This window comes from Mus pahari, chromosome 16 (genome assembly GCF_900095145.1).
Source record: "Mus pahari chromosome 16, PAHARI_EIJ_v1.1, whole genome shotgun sequence".
NCBI classification, from domain to species: domain Eukaryota; kingdom Metazoa; phylum Chordata; class Mammalia; order Rodentia; family Muridae; genus Mus; species Mus pahari.
In genome coordinates this window covers 57476858-57497555 of record NC_034605.1, presented here as the reverse complement: position 1 = coordinate 57497555, position 20698 = coordinate 57476858, and the positions used below count along the sequence as shown (strand labels likewise).

At 52.6% G+C, this 20698-nt stretch overlaps 2 protein-coding genes across 3 annotated transcripts in view; one reads left to right on the top strand and one right to left on the bottom strand.

The window, feature by feature from the left end:
• The window catches only part of Gprin1 (G protein regulated inducer of neurite outgrowth 1), a 13177-nt gene extending 6561 nt beyond the window's left edge, over window positions 1-6616 (top strand). Inside the window, exon 2 of the mRNA XM_021215837.1 lies at window positions 2720-6616. Coding sequence (XP_021071496.1) covers window positions 2874-5666 — 2793 coding nt within the window. The 5' untranslated portion in view covers window positions 2720-2873 and the 3' untranslated portion in view covers window positions 5667-6616. The remainder of the gene's footprint in view (window positions 1-2719) is intronic.
• A 31-nt stretch (window positions 6617-6647) lies between these two features.
• The window catches only part of Cdhr2 (cadherin related family member 2), a 35476-nt gene continuing 21425 nt past the window's right edge, over window positions 6648-20698 (bottom strand). For both annotated transcript variants that reach the window (XM_021215679.2, XM_029547524.1), the window contains exons 17-32: window positions 18900-19139; window positions 17420-17489; window positions 16531-17136; window positions 15461-15532; window positions 14751-14800; window positions 12609-12757; window positions 12319-12427; window positions 10144-10232; window positions 9699-9767; window positions 9533-9610; window positions 9373-9433; window positions 9136-9260; window positions 8612-8725; window positions 8454-8531; window positions 8045-8102; window positions 6648-6861 (exon numbers count right to left, since the gene is read on the bottom strand). In XM_021215679.2, the coding sequence (XP_021071338.1) occupies window positions 6718-6861; window positions 8045-8102; window positions 8454-8531; window positions 8612-8725; window positions 9136-9260; window positions 9373-9433; window positions 9533-9610; window positions 9699-9767; window positions 10144-10232; window positions 12319-12427; window positions 12609-12757; window positions 14751-14800; window positions 15461-15532; window positions 16531-17136; window positions 17420-17489; window positions 18900-19139 (2112 nt within the window). In that variant the 3' untranslated portion in view covers window positions 6648-6717. The remainder of the gene's footprint in view (window positions 6862-8044; window positions 8103-8453; window positions 8532-8611; window positions 8726-9135; window positions 9261-9372; window positions 9434-9532; window positions 9611-9698; window positions 9768-10143; window positions 10233-12318; window positions 12428-12608; window positions 12758-14750; window positions 14801-15460; window positions 15533-16530; window positions 17137-17419; window positions 17490-18899; window positions 19140-20698) is intronic.

The following is a 20698-nucleotide window of genomic DNA, read 5'->3' as shown; positions in this document are numbered from 1 at the left end:
CAGGAACATCCCTGGAAGGAGACTCGCTGGCTAAAACACTGTGTGTCTTGTGCATGTGTGTAGAGATGGACAGATATCCTCCCTAAAAGATCACAACTGATTTAATGTCCCAACAAGAGTAAGAAGGGCCTGGATGGAGGAGAAACCCCTCTAGTGTTAGAAGGGTCGTTCAGTCCTTCACAGAGCTGATGAGGACCAGGGGTGGACTCTCCATGTGGGTGCCGGTCGTTCTTGACTCTGATGTGTGGGTGAGAACATCAAAGCATGTGTGTGTGTGTGTGTGTGTGTGTGTGTGTGTGTGTGTGTGTGTCAGTGTGTCAGTGTGTTTATATGTGTGTCTGTGAGGGGTGGGGGTGACTGTGTCTGTGTGTGTGTGTGTGTGTGTGTATGTGCATGTGTATCTCTGTGTGTGTCTATGTCTGTATGTGTGTGTCTCTGTGTGTGTGTTTGTGTGTATCTCTGTGTGTCTGTGTGTTTCTGTGTCAGTGTATGTATGTGTCTCTGTGTGTGTGCATGTTTATGATTTCTTCTGAGGCCAGGTCTTGTTATAGAGCCCAGGCTGGCCTCAGACTGGAGCTCCTGCTTTTGTTGCACACTAAGATTACAGGTGTGCCCCACCATGGAGCTAGCATTCCATGAACACATATCTATGACGTCTCAGGCAGCAGCAAGTATTCTGGATTTTAAGTTCAGTAAAAAACAACACTGGGTGTGGTGTCCTTAATCCTAGCACTGAGGAGAGAGAGGCAGGCTGATCTCTGAGAATTTGAGGGCAGCCTGTTCTATATATCGAGTTCCAAGCCAGGCAGACCGTGAGTCTCTCTGTTTCAAAACAACAACAACAAAACCCAAGGGGGATGGAGAGGGACAGCCAGAATTGGAGACGGCTATTTTATACAGGTTGAGCCAGGAAAGACCTCAGAGAGTCACCATGCAGATACCTGCAAGGAAATGTTCAAGGAACCATGAGATAGCCCGTTGAGCTTGAATAACATAGATAGAAGGGAGGAAGGGTCAAAAGAGGCAAGAGAACCAGCCAATACCCAGGTTCTAGATGTGGCTGGACAGCAGACTCGTTTGCTGATGGATGGTTCATGGTGTACGAAAGCCAAGAGAGACCCGAGAGCACCGCTTCTCAACCCTCCTAATGCTCTGACCTTTTAATACAGTTCCTCATGCTGAGGTGACCGCCCACCATGACATCATTATCATTGCTACCTCATAACTGTAATTTTGCTACCGTTATGAATCGCAGTGTAAATGTCTGACATGCAGGATATCAAGGGGGTCACAACCCACAGATTGAACACTGCTGCTCTAGGGATTCTGGCCTGAGCATGGGTGAGAGGGTCTGGATGCAGGTAAGGGGCCATCACCAGCTCTGCTCATTCGGCTGCTGCGTGAATAATGACAGTCTCTCCTAGGTCCATCTGCCTGCTGGACCCCTCTCCCCTAATGCTCTCCGGGCATCACAAATTCAGGTCATCCTAAACAGAGCCCCCTCTCTCCTCAGATCTCCAGCCCAGCACTGTTGCCCAACAATCCCCACCTACCCAGCATTCTGCAGACCACCTCCGCTGTCACTCACTGCAGCCAGTTACCTTCCACCGGTTCTTCAGCTGTTTTTGCCTTCAGGGTGGTCTCCCACCTAGGTAACTCAGGATAGCTGGCCAGGGTCCACTGTATAGAAGGGGCTCTGAGAAAGAGCGAGGTATCACTCAGTGAGAGTCTGACTGGCTTCCTGCTGGGTCTGGGCCAGCTTCTCTTTCCTTTCAGCCCGATTACCACGCTGTCTCAGAGCAGTCTCTGAAAGCACACGACTCCTGTGTCCCTCTCCCTGACAGGCTCCTCAGGGCCTACACAGACACAAGCTGGGGGCCTACAGACATGTTTTCTTTGGCTCACATCGTGTTTGGGCTTTTTATTTAAATCTTGAATTCGTTAGCATATTTTACATCAAAGTCCGGCTTTCTCTCTCTTCCTAAGACACTAGAAGGGCTCCTACAGATCCCAGGTTTCATTGCTCTGGGGTGGCACTAGGGCCCTCTCCGAAAAGCCACGTCGTCTACCATTTGCCATAGTTAGACCACTCCCTCTGTTTCCCTCACTCAAATGACCCATCTGGCCCAGTGACATTAAAAGTTTGCAGCCACTGGGCTTGAAGACAAATACATCACTCTTGGGAGTGTGAGCTGAGGCTAATGGAGTAGGGAAATGATAGTGAAGTTAAAAAGTCAGATTGTAGCTGGGCAGTGGTGGTGCACATCTTTAATCCCAGCATTTGGGAGGCAGAGGCAGGCGNATTTCTGAGTTCGAGGCTAGCCTGGTCTATAGAGTGAGTTCCAGGACAGCCAGGGCTACACAGAGAAACCCTGTCTCAAAAAAAAAAAAAAAAAAAAAAAAGTCAGATTGTAGCCACGTTGTGAAAGGTTACTCTGTCTGTCTGTCTGTCTGTCTGTCAGGATTTGGTCTTACTGAGTAGCTTGGCATCAAACTAGAAAACCCCCTGCCTCAGTACCCCAAGTGTGGGAGTGTTGGCTTCCTGGATAGCTATGAGGTGTGATGAAGAAGGTAGTGAAGGGTTGGGTTCGTATTTTTAGCTGAGACCTTCTTGACAAGGGGACCAGATGGGGACCAAGAATCCAGTGAGGAGCCTGGACAGACTGAGCCATTCCCCCTGGAGTGTCTCCTAAACCTGAGTCTGTTCTCTCTGTTTCAGAACCAGACAGCTGTCTTGAGCTCAAACACGGCGGTGAGGGTAGAGGGTCAGTCCTAAAGACGCAGCCTGGCTCCACCTGCTTCGGAAGGACTCCAGCCCCCTGAGATCCCTCTGCTCCCCACAGGATGGGAGCCTGGGCACTGGAGGCCCGGTCATGAGGGACTGCTGCTCCTCTCCAAAGGCCATCCCTGCACTCCCAAGGCACGCCCTGGACCAGAGCGTAGGCATGGACCCCAGACACAGCTGTTCCAGTGGGGCTGCGGAAGGGGCCTCCTGTGCTGAGAGGCCCGCTGGGAGCTTAGCCTGCCCTTCTCCTTCCTGCAGCCCTCTCCCAGAGACACCGAGGGCACATGGAGCCTTGACCTCAGACGCCTCTGGAACGACTTTGTTTGGGAAGCCAGAGCCCATGTCCTCGGCAGAAACCACTCCCACGGCCTCAGAGATCAGAAATCCTGTGTTCTCGGAGAAGATGGATGCCAACTCCCTGAAGCAGGCAGACTCCACTTCCACACGAAAGGAAGAGGCTGGGTCCTTGAGGAAGGAAGAGTCTGTGTTGAAGGAAAAGGCAGAGCCTGTGATCTGTGGAAAGGGGGAGCCTGGGACGGTGGGAAGAATGGACGGCACAGCTTCAGGTGCGGAGAATTCTGGGTCCTTGGGAAAAGTAGACATGGCATGTTCCAGCAAAGTGAATATAGTGTCCCCAGGAGGGGACAATGCTGGGTCTTTAAGAAAGGTAGAGACTATATCGTCAGGCAAAATGGATCCAAAAACAGAGAACATCATGCGTTCCAGAAGAGAGCACCCTGGATCCACAGAAGAGGGAGATCTTGTGTCTTTGGGGGAAAATGATATGAAAGCCCGAGACAAGGCAGATTCTGCCTCCATAAAAAAGACAGACCCTGAGTCCTCTGGGAAGCTAGCGCCAGGGTCGTCAGGCAAGACAGAGCTTGTATCTTCAGTAACTGTGGCTCCTGTGACCTCCGAAAACGTGAATCCTGTATGCTCGGAGGGAGCAGGTCCTGCAGCTGTGGGCGATACAGAAACTTTGTCCTCAGCCAAAGAGGACCCTCGGTTTCTCGGAAAGAAAGAGGCTATCTCCTCGGGAGAGGGTGGGTCTGTGTCTGTGAGAATGGCAGAAACAGTGTCTGCCAGACAGCCAGAAGGTATGTTTCCAGCAAAGACAGATCCTACGTCTTCGAACAGTACGGGACCTTCAGGCAGAGTGGACCCTGTTTCCTTAAGAAATTCAGAACTTGTGTCCCCAGTGAAACCAGAACACTTGTCCTCTGGGCAGGCAGAACGTGTGTCCTTGGTAAAAACAGAAACCTTATCCTCAGGAAAAGAAGATCCAAGGTCTTCTAGAAGGGTGGATCACATGACTATCACAGGAAACATGAAAACATCTCAAAAGGGGAATCCTGAGTCTTCAGGAAAGACAGACCCTGGGTCTTCCAGTTCAGGAGATACCAGGTCTCTGGGGACTCGGGGGTCCCTGTCTGCTGCAAAAGCTGAGGTGACTGAGGGGAAAGGAGACCCACAGCCCTTGGAGAAGGCGAGTCTCCCAGCCTCAGAGAAGGCCGATCCCCTGGCTTTAAGCAAGGCAGGTTCTGCAAGCCAGGGAAAGGCAGAAACGGTTTCCCCTGGAGAAGTGGACTCCTTAACTTTAGGAAAAACGGTCCCAACGAGTTCAGGAAAAACAGCTTTGATATCCCCGGGGAAGGTGGATCTCATGGCCTCAGAAAGAGCAGAAGGCATCCCAGAGCTGAAGGCTCCAGAGAAAGGGAATCCTGGGAACTCCACACAGGCGGACACCAGGGCCTCAGGGAGTACTGAGCCCAAATCTGAGGTCAAAGTGGTAACCCAGCTTCCAGGTACCACAGCCCCAGGAAAGGTGGAAACTCCGACTTTGCAAAAAGAGCAGCCACAACTGTCTGAGAAGACAGATCCCTCCAGAAAAGTCGGCCCCACCACATCTGTGGAGCCTGTGTCCCTGGGGAAGGCTGACTCTGCATCTCCATCTCCTAGAAAAGCAGAGTCTCAGACTTCGGCCAAGACTGTCCCTCAGGCCCCAGGCAAGGCCACGTCCTCTCTCAGGCAATCAGATGGCACACCCTACAGCTCAGCCCAGCCCCGGAGAGATACCAGGAGCATCGGGTCCCTGCCAGAGCCGGAGCCCTCTGCCAGCACCAGCCAGAAAGACCTAGCGGCAGCGGCGGCTCAGAAGAGCCCCAGCGCGGAGGCTGCAGCGCCCCCGCCAGGGCCACGGACTCGCGACAACTTCACCAAGGCGCCGTCGTGGGACGCCGGAGCGCCACCGCCGCGCGAGGACGCGGGCACGCAGGCAGGCGCGCAGGCCTGCGTCTCGGTGGCGGTGAGCCCCATGTCTCCACAGGACGGCGCGGGCGGCCCGGCCTTCAGCTTCCAGGCGGCGCCGCGCGCGCCTAGCCCCGCGCCCAGGCCGCCATCGCGCCGGGACGCGGGCCTGCAGGTGTCGCTGGGAGCCGCCGAGACGCGCTCGGTGGCCACGGGGCCTATGACTCCGCAGGCCGCAGCGCCGCCCGCCGTGCCGCCCGTCTTCCCCGAGGTGCGGGTGCGGCCAGGTTCGGTGTTGGCGGCCGCCCTGGCGCCCCAGGAGGCGGCCGAGCCGGTGCGCGACGTGAGCTGGGACGAGAAGGGCATGACGTGGGAAGTGTACGGTGCCTCCATGGAGGTGGAGGTACTGGGCATGGCCATCCAGAAGCATTTGGAGCGTCAGATCGAGGAGCACGGCCGCCAAGGGGCGCCGGCGCCGCCGCCCGCCGTCCGTGCGGGCCCAGGCCGTGCAGGCTCCGTGCGCACCGCGCCGGCGGAGGGCGCCGCCAAGCGCCCGCCCGGCCTCTTCCGCGCGCTGCTGCAGAGTGTGCGCCGGCCGCGGTGCTGCTCGCGGGCGGGACCCACCGCCGAGTGATCTGTCCCCGTTTTGTAGGCCCGGGTTTCCAACCTTCTCAGGCTCCCTTCTCGATGTCTGGCCCTTGAAAGCTATATCCCACCCCGAAGTGCATCACGCCTCCGAGGAGTGAGCCGCCTTCAGGGGCTTCTTTCCAGTCCCTTCCTTCCCAAACCCTTCCAGTCCCTTCGTGGCCAGGAGCCCACACACCCAGCCCTGATAACTCCACCCTGGTTCCCTCACAGCCTTTTGCTCCACTCCCGCGGGAACTACGGGAAGAGCACAGGGACCTGCTCCCACCCTTTCACCCCTACAGCTGAGGCAGGCTCCTGAGATGGCCAGACTGGTGCTTTGAGGCTTCCAGTGGGCCAGGTCCCCAGAACGGGGAAAGACTGCATGCAGATCTTTAAGTGTTCTTTCACGTGTGCCAGGATTGATGTAAGGCACCAGAAAGGCAGACTCTGAATAGGAGTCTGGGGGGAGGGGAGGGAGCGAGTCTCTGAGCAGTGAGGGGTCTCCACATGGTGCTGGCCCCGTGGCCAGGGCATCTGTTGCATGCTGTTGGTAGTCCTACCCCATCCCTGTCTCTCCCCACCTAGCCCGGTACCCTAGTCCTATTTCCTCCCCGACCCAGTCACTATGCACAGTTCCCACAGAGGCCAAAGGCTAGGAATGCCCTGGGGCTCAACTGAAGAAAGTCATGGAAAGGTCAGAAGGTCTTAGACAGGACCGAAGGTCATTGTAAGGCTCCCAGAGGGTCTCAGGCCATCGACCACCTGGGTGACAGCTGGTCTTGGGTACTGGGAACAAGATGGAGGGCCATTTGATATCCACGGTTGTCTTTAAAGGTTCCCACACACACACAATGCTGTGAGCCCCAAGTTCCTTGTATCCACTGAGTGCCCTGGTCCCTCTAGCCTCCGTTTTTGGCTACTGTCACAGTATACATTGGTAATAAAACCTTTCCCCAACCCTTGTCCGTGACTGACAGTAAGGAGCAAAGCAAGGCCATATATTATATTTTAGGGGAGGGCAGACAGCACGGTTTGAGCTTGAAGAATGACGGGCTCCATCACAGATCTGTGGTGTCCAGGCCAGGGTTGGCGAAGGACAGATTCTTTTTCCGCTGGTCACTGGAGCCTGCCGACCTTCCCGAGAGTACCGCAGTCAAGGGCTCAGGGTCAGGCTCAGGAGGGTCTCCTGGAAGATCCTTCCTCTGGAGAGACAGTGGGGAAGGGTAAGATAAGGCTCTCTTCCCCAGACCCTAGGACAGCCCATGTCTCCTCGGCCAGGGTCTCTCTGAGGCTTACTCTGTTGGGGCCTCGGTCACCTTGCTGTATCCCAGAGGCAGTGGTGGCCAAGGGTGGTACAGGTGGGGTGGCCCCAGGGGGTGGTCTGTGGCCTTTGCCTAACCCCAGCAGAGCAGTGTTCTGGCATTCAGACCAGTCATAGGCCAGAGAGCAACTTTATCACAGTTCCTGCCCTAGAACAAGCCATGGGTTGGGCAAGGCCCCTTAATCCCTGACATAGCCATGCTATGTCATCATCTGCTGCTGAGAGAGGTGGAAACTGCTCAACCATTCTTGTGGACGTCCATGGTACAACGGATTCTGCTTGAATTTGGCATCTCCCCTCTGTTCTAGAAACCTCACCCAGGATTACACCTGTACCTTATCACAGCACCCACGCATCTCTGCTGTCCTTCTTCTTGCCCTTCCCTTGTGACATTAGACACTCAGCCCACCACCTTCCTGGGAGAGAGCCCAGGCCCTGAGCTAGGTTGGTCCACTGCAGTGACTGTTCCCCGCCCCAATCATTTACTGGGGCTTCCTCTCTCCTTGGCGATAGGCCGGACCAGTTTCCGGCTGCGTGGTTAGGGCTGGGGCTTTTCCTTCTTTTTTTTTTTTTTTTTCAAGCTTTATTTATTTATTATATGTAATTACACACATAGCTGTCTTCAGACACTCCAGAAGAGGGTGTCAGGTCTTGTTACAGATGGTTATGAGCCACCATGTGGTTGCTGGGATTTGAACTCAGGACCTTTGGAAGAGCAGTCGGGTGCTCTTACCCACTGAGCCATCTCACCAGCCCGCTTTTCCTTCTCTTGTTGGTTTGGGGTTTTGGTGATGATGCTGGTGCCTGACCCCAGAGCCCCAGCAAAGCTCTACCATTACACTGCACGCTTGCTCTGGCTTAATCTCCACAGCACCCTCACAGAGCCTGTGTTTTGATGACCATTTACAGACAAAAAGAACTGAGAGCCCAAAGCAAGAGGCAGCCCACCAAGGGTCACATTAGGGAAGAACAGTGCTGGGCCTCACTCATCATCCTGAGTTCCACCCGTTCTGAGAAGAGTCTCAAGTCACAAGCCCCAGGAACCAACTCCTCCCACATCTGACCTTGAATTCCTTACTGTCCATGTCCAAGTCCACAGAGTTCTCGTCTAGGGAATTGAGGCTATGGGAGGAATGATTGAATTTAGATTGTTAGCAGGCTGACCCAACCTTCCCAGTCTGTGGCCTTGCCACCACCACCACCACCCTCACCATCACCATCACCACCAACATTATCACCATCACCATCATCACCAACATTAACCATGACCACCGTCATCACCAACATTATCAACCATGACCACCGTCATCACCATGAACACCATCATCACCAACATTATCACCATCACCACCATTATCACCATGACCACCAACATTATCACCGTCAGCAACACCATCACCATGACCACCAACATCACCACCACCTCTGCCCCCTCTACAAACAACTAGTCCGGTAGTGAGAGATGCTACTCACCTGTCATAGTCCAAGTCACTGGAGGAGTGGCACTCCAACCCCAGATCCTTGGTCGGGAGGTCCAGCACAGGGTTGGCCCTGAGGAGAAAGTTTGGTCAAGCAGCCATGACCCATAGCCATCTTACAAGGTCTCTTGCTCCCCTTTGACCTGTGCTCACCGATCGGTGTTATACACGTTAGTGCCCGGGATAGCGGCAGTTGGAGCTGTTGTCTCTATTGGGGTCTTCCGAGCCTCCTTGCCAGCCCTCATGGCTCGAAGCTTCCGGTGATAGCTGTTGAGCCGGGAAGAAGTTACATTTGCAACATACTAGCCCGCTGCCTAGTGGGGGCCATTCAACTGTGGCTTCACAGGGATCTGGGCTGGTGATCATTTTAGCTGCATTTTGTAGGGAGTGGAAACCCATAGCCAAGGGAATGTGTTGCCAAAAGCCACACGTGCAGCCAGAAGTAATAGCCAGAGTAAAACTCAGGAAGCTTCCGCCTGTGCAAGCAGTGGCAACAGTTTGGGGTACTCAGCCTTTCTACCCCAAACCCATGGAGGAATCTAATGCAAAATCCATTCTGCCAGTGAGGAGGTGGGGCTTGACCCCAACCAAGCTCTTTCTACCCAACCCCCACACACACTGGACATTGGGGTCAGGGGAGAGCTGGAGACTCGGGGGGGGGGGAATACAAGTCGTACCTCTTCCGCAAACACACGAGGGCTGTAATCATAATCACAAGGACCAGCACCAAAGACACTACCAATCCTATGATGACACTGGTGAGCAGTTTCTGCTGATCCGGCTCCTGGCTCTCCTGGGAGCTCTAGAAAAGAGGGGGGATGAAGAAGCTGTGGGAGCCGTACCCCTCCCCCACCTGTGACCTCTGGGAGGAGACACACATACACACACACACACACACACACACACACACTTACCACCACCACCAGCCCCAGTTGCAGCAGCTGCCTCAGTGCATCCTGGTCCTTCCGGATCATCCTGCCACAGAGCCCTGCTTAGACCCAAAGGTCACTGACCTCCCCCGGAGGCTTCTTGTTCTGATTTCCCCTGTCCACCCTCCCAGAGGGCCCCACTCACAAATTCAGCTCAGTAAGTGTCAGGGCTGTCCCATTGGAGAAGACAAAGTAGGCGTCCATGTAGGAGCTGGCTCGGGCCCTGGAATAGACAAACAGCAGAAACACCACGAGCCTCTCTAACTACTGTCGTTTCCCTCAGCCCAGCCCCTGGGCCTGGAGACACTCACCGAGCTGTAGAGTCTATGTCCTGGATGGTCACAACGTAGACAGAGGTCCTGGTTGCCTGGATAAGAGCCCTACAAAGAATGCATGTATCACAGATCACTTGGAGTGGAGACCTTAGCCCGAGATTGTGGCCAGGGTAGTACAGTGGACTCAGGAGTTGTGTGGACAGAAAAGGTGTGCTCGCTCAGTGCCTGACACCTCTGCACAAATTAGAAATGGCCGTTCTTTCTCCAGGGCCCCTGACTCTTCTCTGGTGCCTGGCTTCACAACCATGATGGTAGTTGTGTTCGCGTCTCATTCTGCCTTCTTGAGGTACAGCAACAGGATCAAAGGTGGGGACGAGGTCAAGTATGGGTCAGGGACAGGGTAGAGAGGTATTTCATCTAGTTCTTTGAGACCAGCCCCTTAGGCCCCATTCTTCCAACAGCCCCAACTTCCCAGACCTACTCCTTGATCTCCTCCACATTGGCACCAACATCCTCCTTGTTGGTGGAGAACTGCAGCCTCACACGGTAGCTCTGGTCCACAGTGAAGAGCTAGGGTAGGCGGGCGGGCAGAGGAGATGTCAGAAACATGGGGCACCCACAAGATCAGCGGCAGCGCCTGCTTCTCAGGACACACAGCCGCTGTTACAGCACATGCTCCATGTTCACCTGCAACCCAGATTCAGACGCCACAAAGGGGCACACGGAGAACAGGCTCTTCCACACTCAGACCCCAACCTCATCTTACTTTAAAGAGGCCATCAGAATGAAAGTTTCAGGAGGTTTCATCTTGGAATTGTCTGGATAATTGTCATAGATANTCCCATGAACTTGTGCATGGCCTTCCGTGGCCATACGCTTAGAATCCTGGGTTATGCTGTCCTCACGTGTCTTTGCTTGCTCACTTGGTCGTGGGCATCTCTCATCACTCTACATGATCTAGTGTCTGTGGTGGGTCCATGTGAGTGTCTCACACACCCTCACCTCTTCCTGATTCCCTCACCACCGGGTGCGCTCATGTACGCTGCTGTCCCTACCATCAGGGTGTCTGCAGGAACATCCCTGGAAGGAGACTCGCTGGCTAAAACACTGTGTGTCTTGTGCATGTGTGTAGAGATGGACAGATATCCTCCCTAAAAGATCACAACTGATTTAATGTCCCAACAAGAGTAAGAAGGGCCTGGATGGAGGAGAAACCCCTCTAGTGTTAGAAGGGTCGTTCAGTCCTTCACAGAGCTGATGAGGACCAGGGGTGGACTCTCCATGTGGGTGCCGGTCGTTCTTGACTCTGATGTGTGGGTGAGAACATCAAAGCGTGTGTGTGTGTGTGTGTGTGTGTGTGTGTGTGTGTGTGTGTCAGTGTGTATGTGTGTCTATGTGTGTGTGTATCTCTATGTACCTGTGTGTGTCTATGTGTCACTGTATGTGTGAGTGTATCTCTGTGTGTCTGTGTGTGTTTGTGTATCTCTATGTGTGTGTCTATGTGTATGTGTATCTCTGTGTACCTGTATATGTCTGTCAGTGTATGTACACACATATGTATGTGTGTATCTCTGTGTGTGTCTATGTGTGTGTGTATCTCTGTGTACCTGTATGTGTCTGTGTGTCAGTGTATGTGTGTATGTGTGTATCTCTGTGTGTCTGTTGTGTCTATGTGTGTTTGTGTATCTCTCTGTGTGTGTGTATCTCTATGTACCTGTGTGTGTCTGTGTGTCAGTGTATGTGTGTATGTGTGTGTCTATGTGTGCATTTGTGTGTATCTCTGTACATCTGTGTGTGTCTGTGTGTGTTTGTGTATCTCTCTGTGTGTGTCCTACTGTGTGTCAGGGTGTGGGTATGGGTGTAGGAGTGCTGTGTCTCTGTGTGTGAGTCTATGTGTGTATTTATGTATATTTCTGTATGTGTGTGTGTTTGCGTGTCTGTGTGTGTATGTGTTTGAGTCTGTGTGTGTCTGTGTGTATATGTCTCTGTGTGTCTGTGTGTGTCTGTGTATGTTCATGTGTGTCTCTGTGTTTGTGTTTGTGTCTGTGTCTCTGTGTGTGTGTCTCTGTGTGTGTGTCTCTGAGTATCTCTGTGTGTCTATGTGTGTGTCTCTGTGTCTGTGTCTATGTGTCTGTGTATCTGTGCACGTGTGTGTGCATGTGTGTGTGGCTTATGATTTGTTTTAAGGCCAGGTCTTGCTATTGAGCCCGGGCTGGCTTCAAATTCAAGCTGCTCCTGCTTTTGTCCCCCAAACAACAGGGTGACAGGTCCATCTGACTATGACGAGTATTCTGGATAAAATTTCAGTAAAGCCTTCAGTCCAGCACTCGGCAGACAGAGACAGTTGGATCTCTGAGAGTTCAAGGTCAGCCTCGTCTACATCGGGGCTCCAGGCCAGCCAGAGCTACATAGTGAGAACCTGTCTTAAAACAACATAATATCCAGCACTCGGGAGGCAGAGGCAGGAGGATTTCTGAGTTCGAGGCCAGCCTGGTCTACAAAGTGAGTTCCAGGACAGCCAGGGCTACACAGAGAAACCATGTCTTGAAAAACCAAAAAAAAAAAAAAAAAACATAATATAAAAACAAACAAACAAAAAGAAAGAAACACGGGCTAGCCAAGAACAGCAGGGGCTAGAGGCAGGGGAAGCACTCACACTCAGGGTGGTCTGTGTCTCTAGGGCAGGACCCACAGTGGGCTGATCTTGGGCCTGGACTGTCACCTGGTATGTGCCTTGGATAGTAGAATCAAGGTTGGTCACCAGCCTACGAGAGAAGTAAAGACATAGCTTTATTCCGTAAGTGAATCTGGGTTCTTATAGTCCTACTGAAAAACCACCTGTACATCTCCCAGGATGGAGACCCTGCCTCAGCCTTGGGCTCCCCACCCACACACCCCCACACCCACACCCACACCCACACCCCCAGGAGGCCATCACCACAGTACTCGATGCTGCCAGTGAACAGGCCAGCGTCCACTGATCTGGTAATCCGGAAGACCTGGACAGGGTTGGTAGTTCCATCTTTACGGACAAATTCTGCTTTCGGGATGGAGAACATGATGATCCCGTTGTCTTCTGAGTCCTCATCTCTGGCCTGGAGCAAGAGTGGATGTCTGAGGAGAGGCCAGGGAAGGCCTCCCATTCCCACCACAATCAGAAGCTACAGTGGCCACTACAGAACTACCTTCTTATAGGTCTCACTATATAGTCCTAGCTGGCCTGGAACTCACTATTAGACCAGAATGGCCTTGAACTTTCTGTGATCCTCCTGCCTCTGCCTCAGAAGACTACGGAAATGTACATCACACCTGGCTTGGGCTTTTTAAAGATCAAGGTCACTACACATCCACATCTGCCTACGCTTTTTCTTGTGTACCCCAATATAACAGATCAATACCCAAAGCCCTCCTGTACTGAAAGCTGCCCCACACTCTACTCAATTGCCAGGCACATACGTACCCACTCCCAGTCACAGCCTTGCTCAGCTCAAGAGCACCTACTGTGTGCACCCTCTCTCTAAAGCCTCACTTCAGGCCCGTCTACATTCCCTAGTGGATCAGAAATGGACAAGAAGGAGGGACGAACATCTGGATTCATTCCAGTATCTTCAAAAAGAATGGAACAGGTACACAGGGCTTCTAGCTCAGGTGAACGACTGGACTTCTGGTTGTAAAAAGGAATTAATTTAAAAAAAAAAAGCACTAGTTTTGAACCCAAGCAGTGGTGGCACACACCTTTAATCACAGCACTTGGGATGCAGAGGCAGGCAGATCTCTGTGAGTTCAAGGACAGCCTGCTCTACAGAGTAAGTTCCAGGAAGCCAGAGCTGTTACACAGAGAAACCCAGTCTTGGGAAACAAAACAAAATGAAGCAAAACAAACAAACCAAAAAACCCACCAGTACTCGGCCAGTGAAGTGCTTACCCCACAGGCCCAAGGACCTGACCTGTGTTTGGCTTTCAGAGCCCACATAAAATACCAGGTATGTTGGGATACGATTGTAATCTCAGCAAAGGGGAGGTGGGGACAGGTGTGTCCCTGGCCTGTCAACCTAGTAGGCAAGTTCCAGGCTACTGTGAGACCCTGTCTCCATTTAAGAGCAGTGGGAGGGGTAGCTCCCAAGGAGCAATGCCCTACACTGGCTTTAGCACACACATACACATACCACCTACATGAATATGCAAATATACACACAGACATACACTCAGTCAAGCGCATGCATACACACCCAGGAACGTGTGAACCCGCCTTCACATGTGTTCCAGTGCACGTGTGTAAAAGAAAACAATTCAAAGCCATGACTAAACTGGGACATTGGCATACGGTTGGCTTGGAAATTAACTGGGTTAAGTCTCGAAAGAATCTAGAAAGAAAAATTTGCTGTCCCCAGGAGAATTCCTGTCCTAAGGACACCCTCAACTCTCTATGGGGACGGCCAGGCCTTTCCAAGCCTGGTGCAGGAGCCTCTTGTCAAAGAGGCAGACTGAACTGGGCGCAGTGACCCATGCCTTTAATCTCAGCATTGCTGAAGCAGAGGCAGGTGGATTCCAGGCAAAGCTGGTTTGCATAGTGAGTTCCAAAATAGCCAAGGCTACATGGTCAAAACACACAGAGAACAGAAGGGAAACTTAATCCCAGAGAAGCTTGGCAACTCCAGCCTCGGAGCTCACCCTACATGGCCTGGCCACCTTCTAGACATACACCCACATCCATCACCGTAACAAATCGAAAGCATTGCTATAATTGTGCTCGGAACGCTATTTAACTAGAAGAAAGCCTTTTAATTTACAATTGGCTATGGGTTCCTGATCACACTCAAGAATTCTGGCATCATCAGGAAAGTGTAGCCTACAAGTAGTACTTCTGGTCATGAAAATTTTATGAATACTAAATTGCACAATTAGCAGGATGGGAACTCATCGATTGAGCGACTGCTGCAGCAGCTCAGGCTTTGTGTGAGCACACACCATGCTGAGTCCATCGGACCTAGGGTTAAAACATCCTTAGGGCACTTGAAAGGCCTGAAGCCTTTAGTTTTTGTCCCCTGGAGTTACTGTGACAGATAACCACAGGAACTGAGGACTCACCTGGACAGAAGCCACCTGCTGGTTGGGCAACACAAGCTCTGGGATGATCACTACAAATGTGAGCAGGAAGAAGTCAGTACAGCTGGGACAGTGCCCACCTGGCCATAAGTACAGCTGGGACAGTGCCCACCTGGCCATAAGTACAGCTGGGACAGTTTCCACCTGGCCATAAGTGCAGCTGGGACAGTGCCCACCTGGCCATAAGTGCAGCTGGGACAGTGCCCACCTGGCCATAAGTGCAGCTGGGACAGTGCCCACCTGGCCATAAGTACAGCTGAGACAGTGCCCACCTGGCCATAAGTGCAGTTGGGACAGTGCCCACCTGGATATAAGTACAGCTGGGACAGTGCCCACCTGGATATAAGTACAACAGGGACAGTACCCAGTACTCCCTATAATCTGAGTCCACTCCACAAGCCCATCCCCAATTCCTCTGCAAAAGTGACTGCATCTCAGCTGTCCCAGAGGGTTAGAGTTGGCAAGGCGCCTATCTCTCATTGTATAGATGGGGAAATGGAGGCCCAAAGAGGAAAGACCTGTCTTAGAGCTAGCCATCAGCCGATACAGAGCTGGAATGAAAACTCGATGTCCCTTCGTGCTACAACCCGGGAGGCTTTACAGAGGTGAGGGGGGGTGATGTCTGAGGGTAATCCCATGTTACAAGGTATGTGTGGCTACAAGATGAAGACGAGGTTGCCACACTCACTCACCGAAGGTCTGGTTGTCAGGCAGAAAATAGGGGGCATTGTCATTCTTGTCCTTGATGTTGATGAGAAGGCTTCCTGGGTAAATAAGGGGCTGTGGGTCAATGCTCTGAGCACAGTTCTCAGGACAGCCTGAGCCTGAGCCTGGGCTGGAGCCTCAGCAGGCGTTCTGCTGTGTGCTACCTGCTCTGCCTGTCCTGTGCGCCCCTGCTCCTCGCCCAGGGCTCCTCACGGTTTCCTCTAGATGCTCTGACTGTTAGTGTTGTTCCCACCCTCGCAAAGGCAGCCAGCTAGTCAGAGGCACATAAGAGAGGCAATCCAGGAGGTGGGCCTGACTCTGCCCCAGCTCAACAGGCATCTTATACTTGGATGGGTATCGGTCAGTGGGAGCACACCTGGTTGGCACAAGCAAGATCCAGGGTTTTCTTAACACACCTGAAAGTGTGTGTGTGTGTATGTGTGTGTGTGTGTAAATATATATGTATATAAATAAATATTATGTATGTATGTCTATATTAATATGCAAGTGTGATATATACGTTTTATGTCAGTTGGTCATTTGAACACTCACTCTGAGCCAGGAGTACTGACACACAAGTGTATATCCCAGCACTCAGGAGGCCGAGGCAGGAGGATTATAAATATAGGACCAGCCCGGGTCACAGAGCGAGACCCTGTCCCAATAAAACAAAATAAAAACCTCGTACCCAGTCTGTGCCTCGGCTTCCTTGTCTTTAAGTTGGATGGGTACTACGAGCTCATGGGGCTGTGCAGGGATAAAGTGAGGGAATGCTTTAAGATGCCTGGCACGGTTCCGTGCTATGCTCACTGTTAACATGGCCCTCGTGCCTGTGTGGAATGGGATGAGGATGCAAAATCTCCTCACATGGCGGCCTTCAGTAGGTGCTTCCAGGCAATACACTGAACACCAAGCTCAAATGTTTTCACCCTCCATGGCCCGCCCCCTAGGCACTCCCCACTGGACAGATGGAGAACAGAAGCCTCAAGAGGACATGGTTGACAAGGGCTGATGTGGGTCCCCAGACCCTGAGCCTCAGCCCTGCAGACCTCCTCACCGTTGCTGCTATAAGCATCAAAGCGGGGATCCGTGGTGAGGTCATACGCCCGCACGACCAGCGTGACCAGGTGACAAGCCTCATAGTCGATGGCCTCACTCTGATTGATGTACACAGAGCCATTGTTATCCACAGAGAACCAGTCGTGGCACACGCTGCCCACGTCTACCCCAGCCTTGGTGCAGGTGATGTCCACCAGCTCTATCTTCAGCGACGCGTTAGTGTCCGCATCCTGGGCTATCACCCGGGCCACCTGGCCGTGCTCGGAGCCATTCTCAGTCACAGAGATGGCCTGGAGTGAAGCTGCGTCCAGAGTCGGCGGCTCATCATTCACATCCACCACTGTCACGGTGACATTAGCTGTAGAATTGAGGCCCTGGGGGCCTGGGTTCTCAGCACTCACTGTCAGGTAGAAGAACTTCTGTGTCTCATAATCCAGGCTCACGTCCGGGAGCAGCCAGAGGCTACCCTCTGCCCACCCTTTTTCTAGCACGTTGCCTTGGAGGATAAAGTTGTTGGCGCCGGTCCCAGACAGGCTGAAGCTGATGCGGTTGTTGGCTGCCGTCTGGTCAGCATCCCAGGCCTTCACTGTGCCCACCCATGCTCCTGTGGACAGAGGACAGAGCTTGGAGGGACACCTGCGCAGGCCTCAGGCACTCCAGGCTGGTCCTAATCATGGAGCTCTTAGCATGGGCCTGACTGTTTGGTATCAGAGATGGGATGTAAACACGCCTCTCCTCCAGGGTCCCCTTCCCCTAAGTTCTGCCTCACCAAAGGATGATACCCGCAGGAGCATCCTGCATGTAGCTAAAGTGCTAGGATACATATTCCTTTCCCATCTGCACAGCTAGCCCAGGTATGGGCCCCACCCAGCCAAGAGGGCACATACCTAGAACTCTCTCCAGCACAAAGAATTCATAATAAGACTGGTTGAAGACAGGCAGGTTGTCATTGATGTCCTAAAAGGAGAGGCAGGTCTGAGTGCTAGAGACACGAGCAGCCCCAGGTTCACCCTCCCCAGAGCCATCTGAGAACCCAGAAATATCTCTACAAACAGAGCCATCGACTCCGCGTCCCTCGGACAACACTGCCCAGTTTCCAGATATGCAGACAACCCTCCAAAAAGAAAATCCAGAAAGTGTTCCTTCTGTTAGTCCGACCTCAGCCTAGAACTACTCTAAGACCATTTTCCAGGACTACTACTGGGTCCCTGTCTGTGACCCCATCCGGCTTAACCTGAGGTCCCATCTCTCAGCCCTGTGACACCAGCTCCGTGCTCAGTCTGAGCTGGACTCTGATGCTTTCTGCCCTTGCTCACGCACACAACTGGAACCCTGTCTTCCACGCTCCCCTCAGTACTGTTGTGTGCCTGGGGCATGCCCTGAATAACCCAGTCCTTCATTATCTGTGGGCATACAGACATGCTTTGGTGGTCGGTTTTGTCTATGTAACCATAGGACAGAGACCTGGGTACAGAATTCTAGCCCTTCAGTAGGTGCACCTTCCTCTTCCTCCTCCTCCTTCCTTCCCTCCCTCCCTCCTTCCCCTTTGTCTTTCTTTTCTCTCCCCACTCTCTCCTCCTTTGTCCTTTTCCAGGGATAGAGGTCACACCGTGTAACTCATCTCCTGAGCTCCCAACATCCACTGGCTCCCTTAACAAGGCTGCTGAATTCTCATGGTCATCCTCCCTCCCACGGGAGTGTCTAAGACGCCCGCTCTGCCTCCCCTGTGGCTCTGGCCTCTTTGGGCTTAGGTGTCCTTATTTTAAAATAGGGTAGCTTGCGACACAGCGGGAGTGTGAAGCTCACAGGGCAAAGGGGGCCTTCTAATCAAGTGAGTGTAATTCTTCCTTTTTCCTTTAGCATCCTACTTTGTTCCCAGGAAGCCAACAAATCCTAAATCTGCCTCAGTGTCTCAGTCATCCCCCAAGGTCACAAGGTCACAAGGTCTGTTATATAGCCCAGGATGAGTTAAAACTCTCAATCACCCTGCCTCAGTCTCCCACGTTCTGAGATTATAGGTGTGCAACAGCCTGCTTAGGTCCTGATGTCCACCTCTTGGTGTGCAGGAAACTTAATTGGAGCCAGGTTCACCTGATTCTGGCCTTTTTCTTGCTGCCAGTCAAGATAGTTCCAGGCAAGACTCCATGCATGGCAATCAGAGCAAAGGCATTGAGAGCCCTCCCCAGGTGACCCCCTCTTCAGAACACCTCCATTCATTCATGCTGATTTCACCCCCACCCCCACCCCAGTCTTTCTGACTTAAGGACAAGGATTGCTAAAGGCTCCGCAGCTGAGGTCCCAGCCTCTTATCTCCCGTACTGTACCAGAACCCAGGGAGCTAGGCTGTGTGGGAGTACCCAGCCCTACCTCCACCGTGATGGTGACATTGACATCGGTGCTTAGGGAAGGCTGGCCGCAGTCAGCCACGATCACAGTTAGCACGATGCGGCCCTCCAGGGCAGGGTCAATGTCCTCTCGGTCCAAGGGCCCAACATTCCTGAGTAGCCCTGTCTCAGGGTCTAAGGAGAAGTTGCTGCTGTAGGGCCCAGGAAGCAGGCTGAAGAGCAGGCGGCTGTTGTTAGTGTCTGGCTGGTCGTCATCATAGGCCTGTGGACATAGTTGGCCCCCAATCAGGCATACAGGCCTCAGGCTAACCCCACCCCCCAGCACTGGTCTAAGTGGCCACAGGCCATGGCTTCCTGCTGAGGCATGGGGCGCGGCCAGCAGAAGCTCGAAGTCTCAACCTTGAGCTTGTCCATCTCCCAGATAAGTGCTGAATGAATCTTGCAAATCAGGACCTGAGGTAGACACTCAGAGGAGACCTGAAGTGGGGGTTCCTATGACGCTAACACAAAGAAGGGTACGGGACAGTATATACAGAGATTCAACTGTTTTTTTTTTTTTTTTTTTTTTTTTTTTTTTTTTTTTTTTGGTTTTTCGAGACAGGGTTTCTCTGTATAGCTCTGGCTGTCTTGGAACTCACTTGGTAGACCAGGCTGGCCTCGAACTCAGAAATCCGCCTGCCTCTGCCTCCCGAGTGCTGGGATTAAAGGCCTGCGCCACCAGACCCGGCTTCTTTTTTTAATATAAAAGTGTGAAATCCAAAAAAAGATTCTGATTTTACCACAATTGCCACAGCCAGCATGCTGCTCTTTCTGTTTCTCTGTCTCTGTTAACACACACACACACACACACACACACACACACACACACACGGTAGGCTATTTATTTATTTATTTATTTAGGGACATGGTCTTATGGAGCCCAAGCCAGCCTCACACTCACTACACAGCCAAGGATGACTTTAAACGTCTGATCCCCCTGCCTCCACCTCCAGAAGGCTAAGGTCACAGCATGCACAGACGCACCCCGTTTATGTGGTGTTGGGAACGGAACCCAGTGCTTTTTTACACATGCTAGGCAAAGCCCTCTACCAGTCAAATCACACCCCTAGCCCAGCACTATATTTTTTCATGTTTAAAATTTAAAAGGTTGTTTTCTTTTAGATGTCTGGGTGCTTTGCCGCACGAAGGGAAGCACTCCCTCTGTGTGTGTGTGTGTGTGCAGTGCCCACGGAAGCCAGAAGAGGGCAGCAGATCCCCTGGACCTGCAGTTACAGATGTGAGCCCCTCACTGTGTGGGCGCTGGGCATCAATTCCGGGTTCTCCCCCAGAGCAGACAGTGCTCTCTCTGAACTGCTGAGCCATCCCTCCAGCTGCTCACCCGACTTACTTGGAGGCAGAGTCACTGTGTAGCCCAGGCTGGCCTGGAATCCACAGAGATCTGCCTGTCTTCGTCTTTCAAAGGTGAAATCAAAGGTACGCACCACCCACACCTGGCTATTGTGCTGTGCTTTTTAAGCAGCCCGTTCTTCATACAAAGGGTTATACATGTAAACAAATGCGTTCTTGTCTTGTCAGGGCCCAAGCATGCCTGGATTGTACAGAAGTGAGCCGGCAGGAAGAACACATGTCCTACCATTCCCCTAGCCTCACCCTGGGCCCTCCCACCTGCCTCTCAACCACGCTGTCATCCCTGTAGCTCCCTACACAGCCCTGCTACCTTTGATAGCACAGATGACATCATCAGTGAAGGTCTGCAACTTGCTTTAATGGGAGCCCCAGGAACAGAAGTCAGAGTAGTTTCCCCTCTGAGCACCGGGTTCA